This window comes from Pleurodeles waltl, chromosome 3_1 (genome assembly GCF_031143425.1).
Source record: "Pleurodeles waltl isolate 20211129_DDA chromosome 3_1, aPleWal1.hap1.20221129, whole genome shotgun sequence".
NCBI classification, from domain to species: domain Eukaryota; kingdom Metazoa; phylum Chordata; class Amphibia; order Caudata; family Salamandridae; genus Pleurodeles; species Pleurodeles waltl.
The window spans coordinates 1,124,226,368-1,124,249,213 of record NC_090440.1 but is presented as its reverse complement, the minus strand read 5'-3'; the positions used below and the strand labels follow the sequence as shown (position 1 = coordinate 1,124,249,213).

The 22,846-nt window shown below is 42.3% G+C and overlaps 1 protein-coding gene across 1 annotated transcript in view; it reads left to right on the top strand.

Annotated features, from left to right (window-relative positions):
• LOC138285009 (uncharacterized) overlaps positions 1 to 22,846 on the top strand; it is a 597,004-nt gene that overhangs the window by 191,189 nt on the left and 382,969 nt on the right. Inside the window, exon 8 of the mRNA XM_069224423.1 lies at positions 1,627 to 1,704. Within this exon, the coding sequence (XP_069080524.1) occupies positions 1,627 to 1,704 (78 nt within the window). The remainder of the gene's footprint in view (positions 1 to 1,626; positions 1,705 to 22,846) is intronic.

The window sequence follows — 22,846 nt, the reverse complement described above, 5'->3', positions numbered from 1 at the left end:
GTCCTTTCAGTGGGGCTTCCCCGTGACCCTTTCTATACCTCTGACTCTTGGGATGCCAGGCTTACTCAGGGTAGTACAGGACATCAAGGATAGACCAGGCTCACCAGAAACCAAAGAGGTAAGCAGCCATTTTGGGAGCCACCATGCTCCTTCCCCCAATATCTCTCTTTTGGAAGGCTTCCCTGTTTTTTTATGCAGCAGGTCAGTATTAATTAACCAGAATCTGGGATTGTGGAATAAAATCTTCAATAGAAAGGCTCTCATAGACTTGTCTGTGGAAAGTGTGAACATAATTGACCAATAAGTTTACAAAAGTAAAGATTTCTCTCCAGGCCACTTTATGATCAAAATGTAAGACTCTCTTTAAAATGGTTCCAAGTTTGATATTTACAAAGCCATAAACCAGTTTATTTGATAAACAAATTTATATGTATGAGATCACAACATCTGAGCCCTTTCTTCTGGGGTATTCATTTTTACCAGAGGACATAGGCACTATCAGAAAATGAAAATGTGGTGACTTTATTACATCAACTCAACTCACCCCCACCCACCCCAAAAGTGTCTCCTCCCGATTGATAAACCAACATCACCATTTCCCCAAAGCCAGTCTATTAATGATATTTCTGAATTCAGGATGACTGAAGTTTTCAAAGAAAGAAAATAAACATACAAATTGAAATATATCAATTCTTCACTAGAACAATAATATGTTTTAATTTATTTTAACTTAATATTTTCATTGTTGATGGTTAAGTGTGTCTAGTGTGGAGTAAAAATTAGGGTTAGGTATAAAGGGTTCCGATTCTTTTTGATTTAGTTCAGTTTAATGTGAATTTTATTTTTTTATGAAAAGGTTAGTTTTAGATAACAAATTGATTACGACCTTGGCGATGGGCTACTCTGTCACAAAAGTGACAGATATCCCGTCCCCATTATTAAAAGTTCCATTATAATCTATGGAACTTGTAAAACGACAGGCGGGTTATCCGTCACTTTTGTGACGGAGTAGCTCATCTGTCAAGGTCGTACTCAGGCTCTATGTCAGCTGTTAGGCATGCCCATATCACTGGGGGTTAGTGGTGACATATTTTTTGCGCATCAGAGCTCGGGACAGTGATGAGCTATTCAAAGCACTTGAATATGTTGATATGGATGAAATGTCAGTGAAAGGTCAATATACTAGTAGGTCAATGTCACGGTCATCAGAGTGTCGACATATATTCCAGAACATGCAGGGCTTTTACAATATATACTTTATACTGTATTAGGATGCTGTTTTACCCAGAGTACTTCACAGCATTCTGACTATCACAAACATATAAAACAAGCGATCACACCATTAATTCAGTCTTCTCCATTTGCATCTTTAAATTCTGGATCTTCCAATGTGTTTTATAAAATAGAAAGTACAAAAACAGAGGTGGTTCCTCCTGCTCCTTTCATTCACTCTTGCCAAATTTTCTTCAAAACCCAGACCTAGTTGCTTTATTAGTGCTATTATTTAGGTTGTTGTAAAAACCCCTCTTTAGTTGCTTTCTGTTCTTGGTTATTATTTTGTTTAGAAAACAAAAAAGTGTGTTTCTGCAATTGATAAATATATTGTCTTATTTTTTTTGTTATAAGGAGTGGCTCATCAATGTGATTGGTGTTCCTGTGTATGGAATGAAACTACCAACCGGTTTCCAGCTAATTGGGCAAGTGGTAAGAATAAAATGTTGTGGTTTTCGATGAAATACCATGCCAGTACTCATTATCATCATCAATAAGACTTTATTCGACTACTAAGAGTAATAAAAGCAAACAATCAGTACATCAGTAATTATGTATAACCCAAATTGCATGAAATGTTGAATAAGATTGAATAAAAACAAGAAAAAAGGCGAATTAAAAAAAGAATAAAAGCATGTTAAAAAACAATGGGAAAATTTGCAAACCCTTCCCCAAACCAGTATCTGATTATTTCTTAGGGGCAAAAACTTCCTAATCCTATGGCCCCGGTCAGAAAGATTGCAACATAAAAACAAATAAGAGGGCTATATAACATTTGTTAAAACATCAAAGCAGGTTTAACCTGAACAAATGAATATTCCCCAAGGAATGTGTAGGGCTTTGTCACGTGAACGGCAGTCCTTAATGATGGCTCGGTTGAGATCCAACACTGTGTTATACTATACCCTGATCCACCTAAGAGGAGCGAGAGCTAATTGATCAGAGATGTGCCCAAGTCTCAGCTCCTCATGTAGGATATATGACGGGACTGATTGTGGGTCCATCAACAGTTTCCTCAATAATTTATTCTCCACAGTCTGAATTTCCTTCATATTAAAAAAAAACATGTATCACTCCCATAAGTCGCGATTGGGACACATTTGCTATGCTAAACCTTGACGAGGGCCCAAATTGTTTTTGTGCCAAAATCCTTGACGACATCAAGCGTTGCTGCTGTTGCTCGTGAAAAGACCTTCCTTTTCAGCCTCAAATATTGACCCCATGACCCGTTTGCATCGAAAAGAACAGCCAAATATAAAAAAGGTGGCACCCTAACCAGCTCCCCAACCTCCCCGCCACCCCCAACCCCCCAAAAAAAGTCTTTCTCTGGGGTTTCCTGGTGCCAAAAATATTCATGTGGGACTTAGAGTAATTAGTACTCAAATCGAGATTACTCATAAATGCCACACATGAATCAACCAATTGTTGCAAACCATTCGCGGTCCTAGCAGTTAATAATGCATCATAATAGGGCAGGAATTAGTAGTGAGACAACCCTCTGAATGTCCTTTCATACTGCACTTAAATCATATCCCAACTTATTAATATATTAAATAAATAAGAAAGGAGCCAAGATGCAGCCTTGCCTAACCCCCTGTACAGACTTACAGGTTCTGATAAATGCCCTTCCTGATCATATCTCACATTAGCGGCCATGCCAGTACTCAATCCAGCCCTCAAAGTAATGATGTGAGAGAATGATTGGACTCCTGATTTCCATTTTAATAAGCTGTAAGGTGTCTGGGGCAGTGGATGTCCTTAATATTAGCTGTATGGCTCAGTGGACAAATTCATCAGAGGCTTGATGTACTTTTTCATCCAGTCCCGGAATCTATATTTGACTTCATGGTCTCAGGCTTAAACTGTGCAGGTCAACTCAGACTTTCATTTATCAAAGATCTATAAAATAAAATAAAACACTTTGATTTTCTGCAACATGATGCACCTAGGGGTGAACATATGTTTTACAATACCTCGTTATCTTATTAGTACATATGTTATTGATTGTTCCTATCCGAAAGCCACTCTTTGTGATCATTGGTATTAATATCTTAGTTTTTTTAATTATGTGTGTATTAATGAGGTCACTTATTCTCAATAATGGTCAGAGTCCTCACCTCTGTGTATTTAATAGAATTGACGCTTAAAGATTTGAATTCTGTAAAAATTACTTTTGATGAAATGAATAGAGGTGAGGATTATGCTGGTTTGGCGCTTAGATGCCACCTGTCAAATAAGCAAATGAGTATAAAATAGAATTTTGTGTAAATTGGTTCAGTTGACCAATCAACCATCTCCATAATAATAACAAACTTATGCCTTTTAGTAGTGACTTCAATGTTATTCCTTCCCTGATGAACTATTTCATTATGATGTCAATATCTATTCCTGAAAAGGCCATAATCTGATGTTCCCAAAAAGAAATAGAACCTGTGGACACTGGAATATAAGGTCTTACAAAATTGATTGAAGCTGATTTGCATCTTTTGGTCTGAACGTCTACTTCCTGCCCTCATATTCCTTGAAACAACAAACTACACAGAATGTTCTTCTCCTGGAAAATATACTGATCTAGTATAACTTTGTGATTTCACTATTACAGATGTCACTCCTTGAGAAGTAAATTCTTCCATCTCGTTATAAGACCTTATCATCCACAGTTCCCTTATAGGACAGCTTACACAACATCACCAACTTTGCTGGTAGTTGTTTTTGGGACATCTGCATTAGAATACTTGGAATATAAGAACCTCATTACCAGAGGTGCGAGTATTGTGATGCTGGAGCGATCCCCATGCGAATGCCCTGCATGAGCTTAGCAATCATGGCATATTCACACATCAGTTTATTGCCAATTGGTTGATTACCTGCAGAAGTGGCAGATCTGTAGGAACTGACAGATCTGCAGGCCATATGCAATGAGCCTATCTGCTCCAGGCAAACTGATATCTTTTTTTAGCAACCACGGCCCAATCTTGTTAGCTAATGACGGAAGAGTGTTTTGAAAGGCCTGGAACTTCCTATTGTGGACAGATATTTTCTAGGCCTTTCATCAGACCTGACGGAATAGAGTTAATTGGTGCATCTGGCCCTGAGAGTTGTGCAACAGGAAGATTGTATGGAATCTGGACCAGCCAAGCTACTGACAGAATCAATGACACCACAAACGAAATGAGTACACCATATAGGATTAATCAAAATAAGGTCCACACATGGTCTTTTCACTTCAGAAGTTACTTGAGGATTCATTATGAATGGAGGGAATGTATACTGAAGATCACCCGATCACTCTAGATGTAAACTTGATTAATTGAATGCTCTACCAGAATGCAAAGTATTCTATTTGCCTCGGACTACGAAGGCTGATCAATTTCAGAAAAGTCATCGGGTACAATCTCCAGTCTTTTAAGCCATTCAGAAATCTGGAGTTTGAGTCTGCCACTGCATTCTCTGCTTCCAGGAGGTACTCCACTGAGATCAATGTATTTTTATTGAGGCAATAGTGCCAAAAGATTTGACTAGCTCCACAAACATTGTGGAGCTTGTAACACCCAGTCTGTTTATATAATAAACTTCCAACATATTGTCCATCGTTAGAGGTTTACAGCAGTTTGAGCAGTCCTTGGTGACATTTGACTTGTACCTTGCAGTAATTCTAGGCAGTTGGTGTGAAGATTCCTTTCTGTTCTGACCACTTTCCCCTATGAAGAATGTTCAGCATCTTGTCCCACATTCTGACTTGCTGGCATCTGATTCTATGATCAGATCTGGGGCAATCTGAAAATTGATTTGCTTTTCCAGACCTCCATGTGGTTTAACCACCGCTTGAGTTTCTCTTTGCCATTCACAATAAGGGTACCTCGTTCACGTTTAACATCTCTCTCCTGAACTACATGACTTTTAGTCTCTGGAGGGCCCAGAGAAATTACCTTAATTGAGGCCGACAATAGACATACAATTTTCAGTAGCTGCAAAAAGATATGTGGTCTTGAGACAGAGGTTTTCATAGTTCTTGGTTGATTGCTTTGATTCTCATCTAAAGAAAGTGTAGAGACTCCAAAGCCAGGTCTATGCAAAAGCTCAGGAGGTCTGTGTTCATTGCCGGGGTATAGCCCGGACTTAGGACCACTGATGAGAAATCTAAATTCTGAAGCACGTTAACAGTCATAGCAAGCAGTCTTCGGAGAAGAGACCAAGCATCTGAGGTTAGTGCAAGTTGTGACAAGTCCCTTGTCTTGTCCCCCACGCTTCCTCGTTGCATATCAGCCATCTGGAATTCAATGCTGATGAAACAGAGATGTTTCTATTTGTACAAGTTAAAGAGCACTGGCTGTCCTCCTAATGGCAGTCTGGTCTCCCTCTCCACCCTCACCTATCACAGTTACCAGGAATCTTGGATTCAGACTGATAATAATTTCTCCTTTCACTCTCAGATTCTGTTGGTAATGGGGTTCTGCTTTGCCTTACTCCATACTATTAGAAAGTTACTTGATTTCCTCCCCAAGAGCGCATGTAGGAAAGTAGTCCATGCCTTGATAGCATCTAAACTGGACCATGGTGACAACGTTTACCTTGGCCTCCTTTTGGATAGATTGATCAGGATGCTCCAAGTGGTTCTGTATGCTGCTGCCAGCCTCATCTTGGGCATCCTCAAGAGGGTGACTGTATCCTATCACATCTGTGCTCTTCATTGGCTCCCTATTAGTGAAAATGATTCTTTTCAAAGCACTTACTATCATTCATAGGTCCTTTTACAACCATGGTCCGTGATATTAAATCAACGGACTGTGCCATGTTTTCTTTCCAGAGCTCCCTGATCATCCTCCGTTCTGCTAGTAATTGTGCTGAGATTTTGACAAGTGAGAAAGGTGGGAGTTATTTCTCGGTCATTATGAGTAAAGAGTGACATTTGCTTTTACTCTCATTGTTGGTCAGGATTTTGGATGCAGGAAGGCACGTAAAAGCTATCTTTCTGCATTGGGTTAGAGTGGCAGCATGTGGGTTCTCCCCTGCAGAATTAGCGCCGGCTATATTTCCACATTCCATCTGTCAAAGAATTGAGGAGGTTTGTGAAAATCTTCTCTGCCACAGATAAGACCATCTACTACTGGGCCAACCTCTGTTGTCACCTGGGGGTTTAGGGTTACAAATCAAAATTAGTTAGGTTTAGGACTAGGTTTCTATTGGGCAATATGGCTATTTAAGCCTAGGACTCAGGTCGTCACAGCCGGGGCATCAAGACTAAGGGCGGAGAGGAAAAGGGCATTTGCTTGTGTGGGCCTGTTAGGGCCAGGTGGGGCCTAGGACTAGAAATGCTGCCTAATTTCCCATTTACCAGAAAGGACATTACTCCCTACACATCCATCAACATGCAAACACATTATCGGCAAAGACATCCAACTCTTGAATCACAAATTGACCTAATGCAGATTGCAATGTCTCATCAACCAACAGAAAACCCCACATACCATACCTATACACATATCCACCACACCCACAACAGTAAAACACCTTCATTCTCACAGCAAATACTACTCTGCCCATTGCCACTAACACAACCTGCCATCACCCACACAACACAAAACCACATTATACATTACTTTCAGCCATCCAGATACACACTCCCTGTTCATACAAACCAATAGAACTATCCACTATTTGCTCCTGCCAGAACTCCTCTTATCAAGACAAAACCTAAACCCAGACTTCCTGCACACCATCTGCAAACACCCTTCTCATCTCTACACCAATTACACACAACCATACAATCCTAACACTCCACTCTGCCACACATATTACCTCTTCCAGTGATCAAAACTAACACAAACATACCTGACCTACATCCATCCTCTTACACACCTCATACACTCTTCTCCAAAACACATCAACACCCCCTGTAATATTCTAATACCACTCACCAGCACTAACTCACATACACATTCATTACAGAAAACCACTACATCAATATCTCCTCTCACTATTCCACAAAAACAAAACAGACCACACACATCAGCAAATCAAAATAACACAAACTTTCATAATGCTTTCCGTCACACCCACTCACACCCTCATGACTACACAAAGAGTACAGATCCTGTCCAATCTTTACTCCTACATTCTCACCCTTCACAAACATCTTCTTCAAGCACCCCAACACAACAACATTCATTCACCCGACTCTCATCCTTTGCACAATTTAGAGCGTTACATTATGATCCACATGCTCCTCCACCACCCCTAACCCATACTCCTTCCACACTAAACAGATGCAAACAAAATAAACAACATGCTACTCCTAACAACTTTGCATCCCTTTGTCTACTACACAATAAGGCTACTCTACAAAAAAAAGTATACTCTTCATGTCTCTCTCAGTCCACCACCAACACACACAGACCCAACAAAATGACTCCCAAGCCTGCTAGAAGAGGAACACTATATTGAAAAACAAGACTATTGTGACCCTCACATAGTTATCACAACTAACACACCTGCTACAAACTCAAAATATACTGCTCACCCTTCTCCAAAACAAAACAACACCGCCACAAACACACATTTTCTAAATTGCCTGCTCATAAATGCTCGATCATTTTAAAAAACAAGCACCACATCTACAACCTGCTCACAGACACACAACCTGACTTACTATTCATAAAGGAATCATGGTTAGGAGATGACATGGCCCCAGTGTTGCGTGAAGCCGTTCCTCTGCGCTATCAAACCTTCACACAAAACCGTATAGGCAAGAGAGGAGGTGGACTAGCTATTATATGCAAATAAGCAATAAATCTCAGTAAAACAGACAACATTTCATAAAAGGTTGTGCGGCCCTCCTCACCAAATGCAACCCTACACCAACTTCCTCCTGTAACTTTCTCCTCCTTTAAAGACCTCCACCTAACAACTCAACAGTCCCAGACACATTTCTAGATACAGTCTCAGACCTTATAACATTATACTAAAACCTTGTCAGAGTCACCAGATCCTCAGGGTCTGCGCACGTTCCCAACACGTCCACCACTGAACAGCTCCAAGACTCTGATAGATAAATCACAGAGGCTAAGAGAGTTCAAGAGTGGAAGAGGGGATTAGGAAGGAAACAGCTGGGAAGGAGACCTGTAGTAAGAAAAAGTTTAAAACACACAATATGAAAATTACATCTCATTAAATCAATACTAGACTATGACTCTAAGCCTAGTCATTCTGAAAACATGAACAACCTAAGAATTAGGCTTAAAATAACTAAATTTCAAGATGGCCGGATACCTGTAAGGGAATCAAGATGCATTAAATGAAACTTTCAAATTCAAGTACTTTCCTTTACATGAGAATCAGGAAAAAACATTCTGAATCATTTCTAAACCAGTCATATGAATCCTTTTTTTGAGAATGCATACTAGGACCATGCAATAGTGCATCTAGAAACTCTGGTCTTCTGTGTTCTCTTGAAATGTTTCAACACGAATTGCGCACATTGCAGATTTTCATAAATATATAGTAAACACCATAAAAGGATTGTGCACCATGAATCACACAATATGGATTCAGGAAACAAATCACACAACTTGTCAACTTGAATATTACCTAATAAATGTCTTAGAATAAATGGCATACAATGAACAACATGAATTAAGCTCGAAGAGAGAATCATGCGTCTTGCCGATTCGAGTGCCACCATGTAAAATGTCAAGAAATAGTAGCATGCAATGAATATCAAGGTTAAATCACCATTAAACGAATCGCGCGTCTTGCCGATTCGTAAGCCATGGTGTAAATGCCAAAAAATAAAACGCGCGCAATAAATAACAAGATTAAAGCACCATGAAACGAATTGCGCGTCTTTTGCCGATTCTTAAGCCACCATGTAAATGTCAAGAAATGGTAGCACGCAATGAATAACAAAGTCAAATCATCATGAAACGAATTGCGCGTCTTGCCGATTCGCAAGCCACCATACAAATGTCAAGAAATGGTAGCGCGCAATGAATAAAAAGATCAAACCAGCGTGAAACGAATCGCACGTCTTGCCGATTCGCAAGCCACCATTCAAATGTCAAGAAATGGTAGCGCGCAAAGTAATCTGTTAATCATTAAAAAATTAGGCCAAGAATATGAAAGTTCTCGATAACGGCATCGGGAGGTCAGCCCAACCACCGTCTTACCGCCCAGAACAAGGATCACCAATGAAGAATGAAGGGCAGAGGCCTGGAAGATCAAATAGGCCACCGGAACAGGAGCTCAGGAAGTAGTTGCATCTCTGCACCGGGACCTCTGAATAGTGAGCACTTGGAGCTGGGCTGCCTCCCTTTTATAGAGTCTTGGCCCAGCCCCCAACCACACCCAGGCATGCTGCAGGGAAAGTCTCTGGAAGGCCCTGGAAAGGGACCACACCCTAACACACTCTGAAAGCCTGCAGCAATACATTGCAAATGAAGAGTATTTGTAAACACTTACAAAATAAGTCTTCAGGATTAAACTCTGCAATGCAAAAGGTAAACAACAACATATCAGCACAATGCATAAGTTACTTTGTTTTGAGAGTGCTGGGTTTTTGCATTCTAGTTGCCAATAGAGCGCGCACTGCCCTGGTGTTGACAAACCTATGCATTCTTGGGAACCTAAACATTTGGTTTAACAAACCCAATATGCCCCATCCAAAAGTTATCACCACTGGCCTAGTCACATTGAACCTACATCAGATTGTATGCAATCCCACACACATCGCTGGAGCTATCCTAAATGTCATTTTTGCAGAGCCTTCCGTTCATAGCATCACGCCAATCACATGGTCAAACCACCATTTGATAACTTTCCGACATAAAATGCCACAAATCAACACACCCCATAGCATCTTGCATACATGCATCTATCGACCATAGAGCAAACTCAGTTTTGAAGACTTAGAAACACAACTAACAGTCAATACAGAACTAGAAACAATTCTGTTCCATAACTTTGAGTGGCTAAAGGACGCTTTCAATATCCTAATACCACTCAGAAAAACTAAACAAGACAAAAGAAAACCAACACCTTGGAGAAACATAGAACTTAAAAAGATAAAGCAACAAATCAGAAGGTTGCAACAGACCTGGCTCAAAACAAACAACATTCAAGACTAACGTCAGCTACACAAACTTAACAGAATATACAAATCATAATCAAAAAAGCTAAAAAAGGTATTACTCAGACAGAATTCTAAATGCTAAATCTGCAACTAGAGAATTTTATAAAATTCTGAATGAATTTCTAAAACTTAAATGCATGGAAGGAAGCCATCCCCCTACTCAACATTTCACAAACAAACTGGCAACTCATTATACAACCAAGGCAGACACATTGAACTCCTATTTTAAACAGACAAAAACCATTAGCACCAACCCCTTTCCTAAAATCCCCTCCAAGAATAAACCAACCCAGCCTCTGCACTCCTTCAAACAAATCTCACCAGGTGAGTTTATGGATTTGGTCAAAGCAAGCAGGCCTTCCAGTTGCCCTCCTAACCCTACTCCACCACACATCTTCAAGAACATTCTTTTATCTACTTCTTCTGCCTCACCTGTAAGAAGAATCATCAACAATTCTTTAACTACAGGAACTTTTCCTGAAGACCAGAAAAAGGCATACATATGTCCATTATTAAAGAACAAAACCTAAACCCATAGAACCCCAACAATTACAGACCAATCACAAATGGTCCTTTCCTGGGCAAAGTGATAGAAAGAGCAGCATTCGCTCAGATGCCACAGTTCATTGAAGACAATTCCATACTTTCAGACTACCAAACTGGTTTCCACCCAGGAAGAGGCAATGAATTGGCACTCATAGTAATCTGGGATGATCTTAAAAACACAGTCGACCACAATGGAGTTGCTGCACTACTTCTCTTGGACTTCTCAGCCGCCTTTGATAAAGTTGACCATGACACCCTAGTTCAAAGACTCTACGAAGCTGGCATAGAATGGACTGCTATTGACTGATTTACATCCTATCTTCAACACAGAACTAATATTATCTATTCTCCCCCCTTCTCGTCCAAACCTTACCTCACAAAAGCAGGGGTCCCCCAAGGATCAATCATCTCACTTATGCTTTCAACATCTACATGATGTAATTACCAAAAGTCATCAATGATTTTCAACTCTCATGCTACAACTATGCGGATGACACACAAATACTACTTCAGTTGAATTGCCCCAAAGATATTGAAAACTCACAAATATTCAGTTGCCTCAGAATCGTTGATCCGTGGATGACTTGGAGCCATCTCGAACTGAATGCTTCCAAAACAGAAATTCTCACATGTGGCGACTGGAAAAATTATGACTGACTGTGCACCTGGCCTGACGATCTGGGACCACCTCCTCAAGTATCCAAGGAAGTTCAAAACCTAGGCATTACCATGGACTCCAAGTTAACAATGAATGCCCAAGTGGACAAATTAGTACGATCAAGCTGCATCACCTTGAAGACTCTGCGACACATCTCCCCCACCTCGGATTTCCACACAATTTGCAGGCTATCTCTCTTGTACTATCGAAACTGGATTATGCCAATGGCCCCTACCACGGATCATCTGTATCTATTATGAAAAAACAACAACGTATTCAGAGCTCAGCTGCCAGGCTACTATTACATGTAAAGCCACAAGCCCACATCTCCTCTGCCTTGAAAGCACTACACGGTTTACCCATTGCCAGAAGATCCCCCTTCAATCTGCTTTGTATCACCACAAAACTATGCATGGAACAGGACCGCTTTTCATCAGAAACAAAATAACCAAATACATTCAACTAAGAAACCTCCGCTCAACATTGGCAACCCGCCTTAGAACACCGCCATACAAGAAAAAGACAATAGGTGGTACATCCTTCTCCGTTCAAGAAGCCAAACTATGGAATTCATAACCCCCAAATATAAGATCCACTGAAAACTCCCTTTTCTTCAGAAGACTACTCAAGAGTTGTCTCTTTCCTTCATAACCACCATATGCAAACAGCAACGGGCTGCATATGCCTGTATTGATAAATATTTATAATCTGATTATGTGTATATTTTAGATATGTTTTGTTCTTTAAGAAATATGTATTGTTACAATTTCATAATAATAAATTATACACATACTCTTTAAGCCTGTTTAACAAATGTATATTTAATCACGGTTAAATATATATATATATATATATATATATATATATATATATACAGGGAGTGCAGAATTATTAGGCAAGTTGTATTTTTGAGGATTAATTTTATTATTGAACAACAACCATGTTCTCAATGAACCCAAAAAACTCATCAATATCAAAGCTGAATATTTTTGGAAGTAGTTTTTAGTTTGTTTTTAGTTTTAGCTATGTTAGGGGGATATCTGTGTGTGCAGGTGACTATTACTGTGCATAATTATTAGGCAACTTAACAAAAAAAAATATATACCCATTTCAATTATTTATTATTACCAGTGAAACCAATATAACATCTCAACATTCACAAATATACATTTCTGACATTCAAAAACAAAACAAAAACAAATCAGTGACCAATATAGCCACCTTTCTTTGCAAGGACACTCAAAAGCCTGCCATCCATGGATTCTGTCAGTGTTTTGATCTGTTCACCATCAACATTGCGTGCAGCAGCAACCACAGCCTCCCAGACACTGTTCAGAGAGGTGTACTGTTTTCCCTCCTTGTAAATCTCACATTTGATGATGGACCACAGGTTCTCAATGGGGTTCAGATCAGGTGAACAAGGAGGCCATGTCATTAGATTTCCTTCTTTTATACCCTTTCTTGCCAGCCACGCTGTGGAGTACTTGGACGCGTGTGATGGAGCATTGTCCTGCATGAAAATCATGTTTTTCTTGAAGGATGCAGACTTCTTCCTGTACCACTGCTTGAAGAAGGTGTCTTCCAGGAACTGGCAGTAGGACTGGGAGTTGAGCTTGACTCCATCCTCAACCCGAAAAGGCCCCACAAGCTCATCTTTGATGATACCAGCCCAAACCAGTACTCCACCTCCACCTTGCTGGCGTCTGAGTCGGACTGGAGCTCTCTGCCCTTTACCAATCCAGCCATGGGCCCATCCATCTTGGCCATCAAGACTCACTCTCATTTCATCAGTCCATAAAACCTTAGAAAAATCAGTCTTGAGATATTTCTTGGCCCAGTCTTGACGTTTCAGCTTGTGTGTCTTGTTCAGTGGTGGTAGTCTTTCAGCCTTTCTTACCTTGGCCATGTCTCTGAGTATTGCACACCTTATGCTTTTGGGCACTCCAGTGATGTTGCAGCTCTGAAATATGGCCAAACTGGTGGCAAGTGGCATCGTGGCAGCTGCACGCTTGACTTTTCTCAGTACATGGGCAATTATTTTGCGCCTTGGTTTTTCCACACGCTTCTTGCGACCCTGTTGACTATTTTGAATGAAACACTTGATTGTTCGATGATCACGCTTCAGAAGCTTTGCAATTTTAAGAGTGCTGCATCCCTCTGCAAGATATCTCACTATTTTTGACTTTTCTGAGCCTGTCAAGTCCTTCTTTTGACCCATTTTGCCAAAGGAAAGGAAGTTGCCTAATAATTATGCACACCTGATATAGGGTGTTGATGTCATTAGACCACACCCCTTCTCAGTACAGAGATGCACATCACCTAATATGCTTAATTGGTAGTAGGCTTTCGAGCCTATACAGCTTGGAGTAAGACAACATGCATAAAGAGGATGATGTGGTCAAAATACTCATTTGCCTAATAATTCTGCACTCCCTATATATATATATATATAATTATATGTATATATGTGTGTGTATATATACATATATGTGTTTATATTATTCCATGCTTAACAGGTTCATAGGTCATTGCATAGCTCCTAGATAAATTATCTCTGCTTTCGCTTTTATATCACAATGATAAAATGTTTTATTATCTATTTAACAGCAAGCATTTCACTATTTAGAAATTGAGTAAAGATAAATGAATGTTAAAAAGTACACTTATTAATTAACTTCAAATATTACACATTTTGAAAGTCTGTGTTTATACAATACTACTTTTCTTCTCATATTATTATACCCATTACTATATTCCTTACACATATATTCCCTTACTATGTATTTACATATCTATTACTCTAGTCCTACTGTACTAGAGAAAAATTAAACACAAATAATACAATAAAATCTATAAATATAACTTCAAATTATAAATAAATTAAATTAATTTTTTAAAAAAAATATATATATATATATATATATATATATATATATATATATATGTGTGTATGTGCGTGTGTGTATATACATATATATATAAAATAATAATATACATTTACTCTCTTGTAAGCTTTACTCTGTCTCCCCATCACCCTGTCTCTGTCAATCTATCCTCCACCCCCACTCTGACTCATCCCAAAGCCATTCTACTACTTTCATCTCCAAAGTAAATCTGCTTAAGCTCTTCCATCATCTAACGCATCTAGCTCACCCCAGACCTCAGTTTACTACCATGATCTCCCAAGCAACCGTACTAAATTCTCCCTCATTTATCTCACATTTAACTCATCCAAAACTCCTCCTGCTACTATGATCTCCCTAATCCTTTCCACAGACTCATCCTATTACTACAGGGAGTGCAGAATTATTAGGCAAGTTGTATTTTTGAGGATTAATTTTATTATTGAACAACAACCATGTTCTCAATGAACCCAAAAAACTCATTAATATCAAAGCTGAAATTTTTGGAAGTAGTTTTTAGTTTGTTTTTAGTTTTAGCTATGTTAGGGGGATATCTGTGTGTGCAGGTGACTATTACTGTGCATAATTATTAGGCAACTTAACAAAAAAAAATATATACCCATTTCAATTATTTATTATTACCAGTGAAACCAATATAACATCTCAACATTCACAAATATACATTTCTGACATTCAAAAACAAAACAAAAACAAATCAGTGACCAATATAGCCACCTTTCTTTGCAAGGACACTCAAAAGCCTGCCATCCATGGATTCTGTCAGTGTTTTGATCTGTTCACCATCAACATTGCGTGCAGCAGCAACCACAGCCTCCCAGACACTGTTCAGAGAGGTGTACTGTTTTCCCTCCTTGTAAATCTCACATTTGATGATGGACCACAGGTTCTCAATGGGGTTCAGATCAGGTGAACAAGGAGGCCATGTCATTAGATTTCCTTCTTTTATACCCTTTCTTGCCAGCCACGCTGTGGAGTATTTGGACGCGTGTGATGGAGCATTGTCCTGCATGAAAATCATGTTTTTCTTGAAGGATGCAGACTTCTTCCTGTACCACTGCTTGAAGAAGGTGTCTTCCAGGAACTGGCAGTAGGACTGGGAGTTGAGCTTGACTCCATCCTCAACCCGAAAAGGCCCCACAAGCTCATCTTTGATGATACCAGCCCAAACCAGTACTCCACCTCCACCTTGCTGGCGTCTGAGTCGGACTGGAGCTCTCTGCCCTTTACTAATCCAGCCACGGGCCCATCCATCTGGCCCATCAAGACTCACTCTCATTTCATCAGTCCATAAAACCTTAGGAAAATCAGTCTTGAGATATTTCTTGGCCCAGTCTTGACGTTTCAGCTTGTGTGTCTTGTTCAGTGGTGGTCGTCTTTCAGCCTTTCTTACCTTGGCCATGTCTCTGAGTATTGCACACCTTGTGCTTTTGGGCACTCCAGTGATGTTGCAGCTCTAAAATATGGCCAAACTGGTGGCAAGTGGCATCATGGCAGCTGCACGCTTGACTTTTCTCAGTTCATGGGCAGTTAATTTGCGCCTTGGTTTTTCCACACGCTTCTTGCGACCCTGTTGACTATTTTGAATGAAACGATTGATTGTTCGATGATCACGCTTCAGAAGCTTTGCAATTTTAAGAGTGCTGCATCCCTCTGCAAGATATCTCACTATTTTTGACTTTTCTGAGCCTGTCAAGTCCTTCTTTTGACCCATTTTGCCAAAAGAAAGGAAGTTGCCTAATAATTATGCACACCTGATATAGGGTGTTGATGTCATTAGACCACACCCCTTCTCATTACAGAGATGCACATCACCTAATATGCTTAATTGGTAGTAGGCTTTCGAGCCTATACAGCTTGGAGTAAGACAACATGCATAAAGAGGATGATGTGGTCAAAATACTCATTTGCCTAATAATTCTGCACTCCCTGTATAAACTCCCAATTAACACTTCTGGGTTCTTCCCTCTTCTATCCCTCCATTACTCTAGTCAATCCAACTAACAAACTCACATATCCTGTGCTCAAATTAACCCATAATAATACTAATACTGTACTCATATTTCCCTATACTAATCCATCACTAATTCCTCTTGGGTTTTGGAGTAGCGTTCTACTCGCCGAAAAAGTGCTCCTACGCCTCGTCAGGGGTAGTAAGCACTATATAAATACAATTACAATTTCAATACCCCAACTTGAGTTGCACCTCTCCTTAAAAGTGTCCCAATTAGCATTGCCCAGCAAACTGATTGCTTTCTGAGCCCAGACAGGTGTATTTTTCTTTACCTTCAACATCAGCTCCAGAATTTTTGTCAGTGGGCCCGAGAAGTGGTATTGCATAGGTGCATTGGATCTATTGTTAGATCATTCATTGTCCACCATTGGGTTCAGATGTGTCGCTGTGAGCTCCGGTTCGATGCTGTACAGTGTCTTCACCCGGCCCTTGGATCTTTTCCCATGTTGGTTTTACAAAACAATTCTACTTTCCCCAGTTTCAACCACTGTGTTTTGTTCGACCCTCTGTCAGTTGTATACCTCTCATCTGCCACCATCTGGGTCGAGAATGTTTTTGTAATGGAAAGGACTCCATTTTGATTCTGTCCTACTGTCCACGTCAAGCACCCGAGATCCAACCTTCATGAAGTTTGCAATCTGTGTTTGTCTCCCAACCGCTGAGAAGACTCCTATTCAACGTGTTTGAGTCCATAACAAAAAGACTGTATGGACTCATGTGCTCGTCACCTAGCCTCGGCCACCATGGCACACAGACGAGAAGGAGGAGACACTCCAGACATCTTTGGAGAGTGTGAGGAGTGTGATATAGAAGAATCAGGTGCTCCTTTTGTCAAAATGGAACCAGCATTCTCGCTGGAGAGTGCAGATTCCGAGGCCTCCGCCTATCCAGCAGCAACAAAGGATTGCACTGAGTACTGATATTCCCCTCTACTCACAATAAAGAGGTGTCAACTTCAAGCCCCAACACTCATGAGGCATCTGGTGCAACACTGCCTTCTGAGCATTATCGACACCGGCATCCGAGACAGAAACCGTCACTTCCAACCTCTGTGTCAAAGTTCACCTCAAAGTATTAAGCCTCGTCCACCGCCTCAGAGCCGGATTGGAAGGATCACCATTGAACAATCTTGGTGCCGAAAGGGGTGGAGCTGAAGATTTCAGAACTGATACACCTTGCAGCGAAACATTCATGGTCGAAATTAGGTTCGCCATCAAAGCCTTCTGACCAGAAGCATTCGGCCCCGAAAACCAGCTTAGCCCCCACCTGTGGGTGACCATCCATCCCATTGAGGCCCCCTTCCATTGCTGCCTCCTCTGCAGCTTCTGAATATTTTGGGCAGCAGATCCGAGAGAGGCTTCAAGAACATCTGGACAATCAACAACGGAGCATGCATATTCAGCCTGGCACTGCGGGGATCTTGGCAAAACCTCTATTGTGCCGAAGGGCCCTACTCCTCATAAGAGGAAGTCGAGTTTTGAGGAGGCCATCAACCCACAACGCCTATTCCTCCCAAAAGGCATAAAAAGCACAACAGCTCCTCTGTCTCCTCCCTCTTCTCCTCCTGAACCTCCTGGGTTGCCTTTGGAGTCAATCAAACAAAGGGGGGACAGGGAGATTAACAAGGTCCAGTGTACGGCCTCCCTAACTATGTCAAAAATCAAAAAGGTACACTTTTCATGAGAGGAAAAACCAGGGCACAGGTGCTCAAGACACTTCTAAAATTAGAAGCAAGAGTCCTCGCACGTCAAATAGATGTGATGCTTCATCATAGGGATAGCTGCTCGTCAGACTGGCGATGCAATGTCTGACAGGCCCCACAAGGGGGCTCTTTGCTGGAGATCTTGAATCGAAACTGTGTGCTGTGATAGATACAGTAGGGATGAAGTAAACCTGTTTTGGTCCTGATGAAGCGCCACAACATTTACTTAAATGTATCTTTTGATGGTGAGCATCCCTTTGGGCCTCAGGTCGATGAGTTGCTCGAAAAAATAAAAAATGGCACAGAAACAGCAAAAGCAATGGACGCCCCCCAAGCACCACCCTCTCGAGGCTCCTTTCAGAGCTCACAGTTTCGGGGTGCACCTAAGACAACCACTCAAGAATCCTCTGCCACATTCACCAGGCCACTAAACCTGTCCTCCTCATGGAGTTACTACTGAGGTGTCTATTTGGGCAACAATAACAAGGGTAGAGGTAAAAGTGCAGCCCCAAAAAAGACCTACCCTCTCAAAACAGTGATACCCTTTGGCTCTCCCCCACCCCGACCACAAAACACCTGTTGTGGTAAGATTGCAGGGTTTTCTGACCTTTTGGTCAGAAATAACACCAGACTGTCAGGGTTCTGGGCATCATACCATGATATCCTAGAACTCATTCAAACACCAACAGACATTCCCCCTCGCCAATATAGATTGTCGGTAGAACACCTATGCCTCCTTCATGAAGAGGTACAAGCCTTCCTTGAGAAAGGGGCCATATATCCTGTTCCGCAAGAGTGGTATATACTCACACTGTTTTTTTTTGCCAAAGAGAGGCAGCTCTCTCAGGTCTCTCTCAGGTCTCTCAGCAAATTCATTCTGTCAGAGCACTTCCACATGGTGACTCTACAGAATGTTATACCACTATTTCAATACCACTATTTCAGAAAGGCAACTTCAAGACAGCTCTGGATCTGATGGATGCCTTCTTCCACATACCCATCTACCCTTCGCAGTAAAAATATTTCAGGTTTATGGTAAGTGGACAACATTATCTATTCAAAGTGCTATGTCTTGGAGTTCTTAATGCTCCAAGAGTCTTCAACGAATGTCTGGCTGTGGTGGCCTCTCATCTCAGAAGCAGAGGCATTCACGTGTTCCATTACTTAGATGACTGGCTGATCAAGGTAGTACCAAGCAGCTCTGTCTCGCCCACACCAAGACCACAACAGATACCTTGTGCAGTCTAGGTTTCACCATTAATTTGACCAAATTCCATCTTCATTTTCTACTTCTACATTCCTTTCCTGGAGCAATTTTAGATGCCCTTGGTAAAAAGGCTTACCTCAGTCCAGCCAGGGTTCATGACTTCCTAAACATGCTGCCTCTTTTTCATTTTTTCAGCCAGATCAGCAAGTAACAGTCAGAAATGTGATGCATCTGTTGGGCATGATGGTGTCTTGCGTAGGGATAGTCCCTCAGGCAAGGCTGCATATGCGCCTGTTACAAGAGTACCTAGCCGCACAGTGGTCTCAAGGTAAGAGTCATCTAGAGGATCTAGTGTTGGTGTGGGGCCACGCACATTGCTTTCTTAACCGGCCCACCCTTCCAATTCCGCAAGATAACATCACTACAGATGTATTGCTCACAGCTCATGGAGCACACCTGAATCATCTCACTGTTCAGGGACAGTGGACTCCTGCACATCAAATGCTTCATATCACTCACCTATCCAGCTTGCACTCCGAGATTTCCACCCTGACATTCAGAACAAAACAGTCCTGATAGGCACAGAAAACACACCTCTAATGTTTTACCTACAGAAGCAAGGGGGCACACATTCTCTGCAGTTGTCTAGTGCAGCCTAACTCAGATGGTAGTGGGCAATACATCACAAAGTCCATCTACTTATCAGATTCCCAGAGTAGACAGTGACCTTGTGGACTGGCTCAGCAGGACACATCAGCAAGTCCACAAGTGGGAACTCCACCCCCAAGTCCTTCCCAGATACTTTCACCTTTGAGGGTTCCCACAAATAAATCTGTTTGGCACTGCCAAAAATGAAAAATGCCCAAATTTTGCCACCAGACAACCACACCCACAGTCTCTGGGTAAATGCACTATGGATGAGATGATCTGGGATAGTTGCTCATGCTTTTCTGCCTCTCCCACTCCTCTTGTTGTTGGTAAGGAGGACACTCATTTTAGTAGCACTAACCTGGGCACACAAGCCATGGTACTCCGCCCTACTCAAATTCTCTTCAGTGCCCCACGAGAAGCTCCCCAAAAGAATGGATCTTCTCTCACAAAACCACAAGCTCAACTATGCAATATGGCACCTGGGGTTTTAGAATGTGGTTATAGTAACCTACCAAAAGATTATGGCCCTCATTATGACCCTGGCAGTAAATCCTGCTTACTGGCACGCTGACTGCCGTCATCTTACCGCCGCGTATATCCGTTCACCATATTATGACACACACACACCAATTCAGCCACAGACACAAATCCCTCAGACCAAAGGTCAGTGATAAACTGGTGGTATCAAAACCCACACCGTTATGCCATCATAACAACTCCCACCACATTATGACCCACGAGTCACCACGGTGGACATTCAACGGCTGTAAACCATTGGCGGTACATACCGCTGCGCTCACAATGGACACCCACAGACAAAACAACACCACATTGGACAGTTCAAACACACACCTGACACCCATACACACACCACACCCACACACCCACACCACTATAAAAGACACACCCACAGTACCCACAAACCCTTTACGAATAGAAATCATTGGCACGAGACTGACACAAAGACCACTGACACAACTACATATACACACCACATACACCCATACATCCATCACGCACCCCAGTTCACACACCCCAGCACATCACCCAACACACCCTCACCAACACACATCACATAACACCTATGGCACCCCCGTTTCACTGAGGAGGAGTTAAGGGTCATGGTGGAGGAAGTTGTCAGGGTAAAGCAACAGCTATTTGGAGCACAGGTGCAGCAAATATCAATAGCTAGGAAGATGGAGCTATGGCGTAGAATCGTGGACAGGGTCAGTGCCTTGGGACAGCACCCCAGAACAATGGATGACATCAGGAAGAGGTGGAACGACCTATGGGGAAGGTACGTTCCATTGCAGCTAGACACCAGGTCGCTATACAGTGGACCCCCACCTCCTCCCTCACAACTCACAGCATGGGAGGAGCAAGTCTTGCCAATGCTGCATCCTGAGGGCCTGGCCGGAGTCGGAGGAGGACTGGACTCTGGTAAGTCAACCTTCTACTATTGTAACCCCCCCCTACCTGCATGCCATCACATACCCTCACTCCCATTACTCCACTCCATCCCACACACTCTACCATCACATCTTTCTAATCCTAATGCCAAGTCCTGCATGCTGTACCAATACATTGGCACCCCTCACAGCCCTGCATGGACATTCTTCACTAAAGCATGCATAGAGAACTAACAATCCCACCATACACCAACATACACAAGTAAAAGCTGGCAGCGCAACACCAACCATAGAGGGGAAGCCAGGGATGTACAATATGTCATACACATTAACCATAACACATCATTTACATCCCCACCGGCACCCCAGCCGATGTCACCAGAGAGGAGATGCCAGCACTATCCAGTTTCCCAACTGAAGAGGCCCACAGTGATGACAGTAACTCTGGTCTTCAGGATCTGGATGATCTACCTGGCCCATCAGGGACCACTGGACAGCCGGTTACCCAGGCCCAGTCACAGACCACCACAGAGCCTCCCCCATCAGGAAACAATACTACAGCACCCAACCAGAGTCCACAAACCTCTGTCCCCAGGACACATCAATCAGCAGTGTGCCCACTTGCACAGGGACCCCAGACCACACCTCATACCCAAGACAATCAGGGACCTGGGGTCATTGGCAGTAGGTACACAGTTCAGGGGACAGAGGCAAAGGCCACCAGGGACACTGGGAGGTCTGCTGTGCACCAAGGAGAGGAGAGGAGCAGGGAACCGACTTTCCAGAAGGCACTCTCTGAGATCTTGGGAGCCTATCAACATTCCCAGGACACGATCAGCCAGATCCTAGACAACATGCAGGGGAACAGGCGGCTGCAGGAGGGACAGTATCAAGGGATCAGGGAAGACTTGCAGGCCATCAACAACACCCTGATCTCCAAAGCAGGGTGTGCTGGCAGACATGGCCAACATTATGAGGGAGGCAGTGCCACATCAGCGGGCCCCTGCCACTAGCCAGTCATTGGAACAGCCTTCCACTTCCACTGCTGCCAGTGGCCAGGAGGCCCTGCCACCGGACTCACAGGCCACCAGCACCCCTCCCCCTGCACAAGGTGTATCACCCCACAAACATTCCCTGCAATCCAGACTGAAGCCAGAGACACTTGCCAAGTCCCCCGCCAGGAAATGAGACTCTCCTGATTGCCCCCCTTGTGTCCCACTCAGTCACCCTGTCCACCTTGAACTGCCATTGCTCCCCTTCCTATGTCCCCTTGGATAATGCACCTGTGCTACAAACAGACTGGAACAATACCCTGGACTTTCCTCCATCATCACCCCAT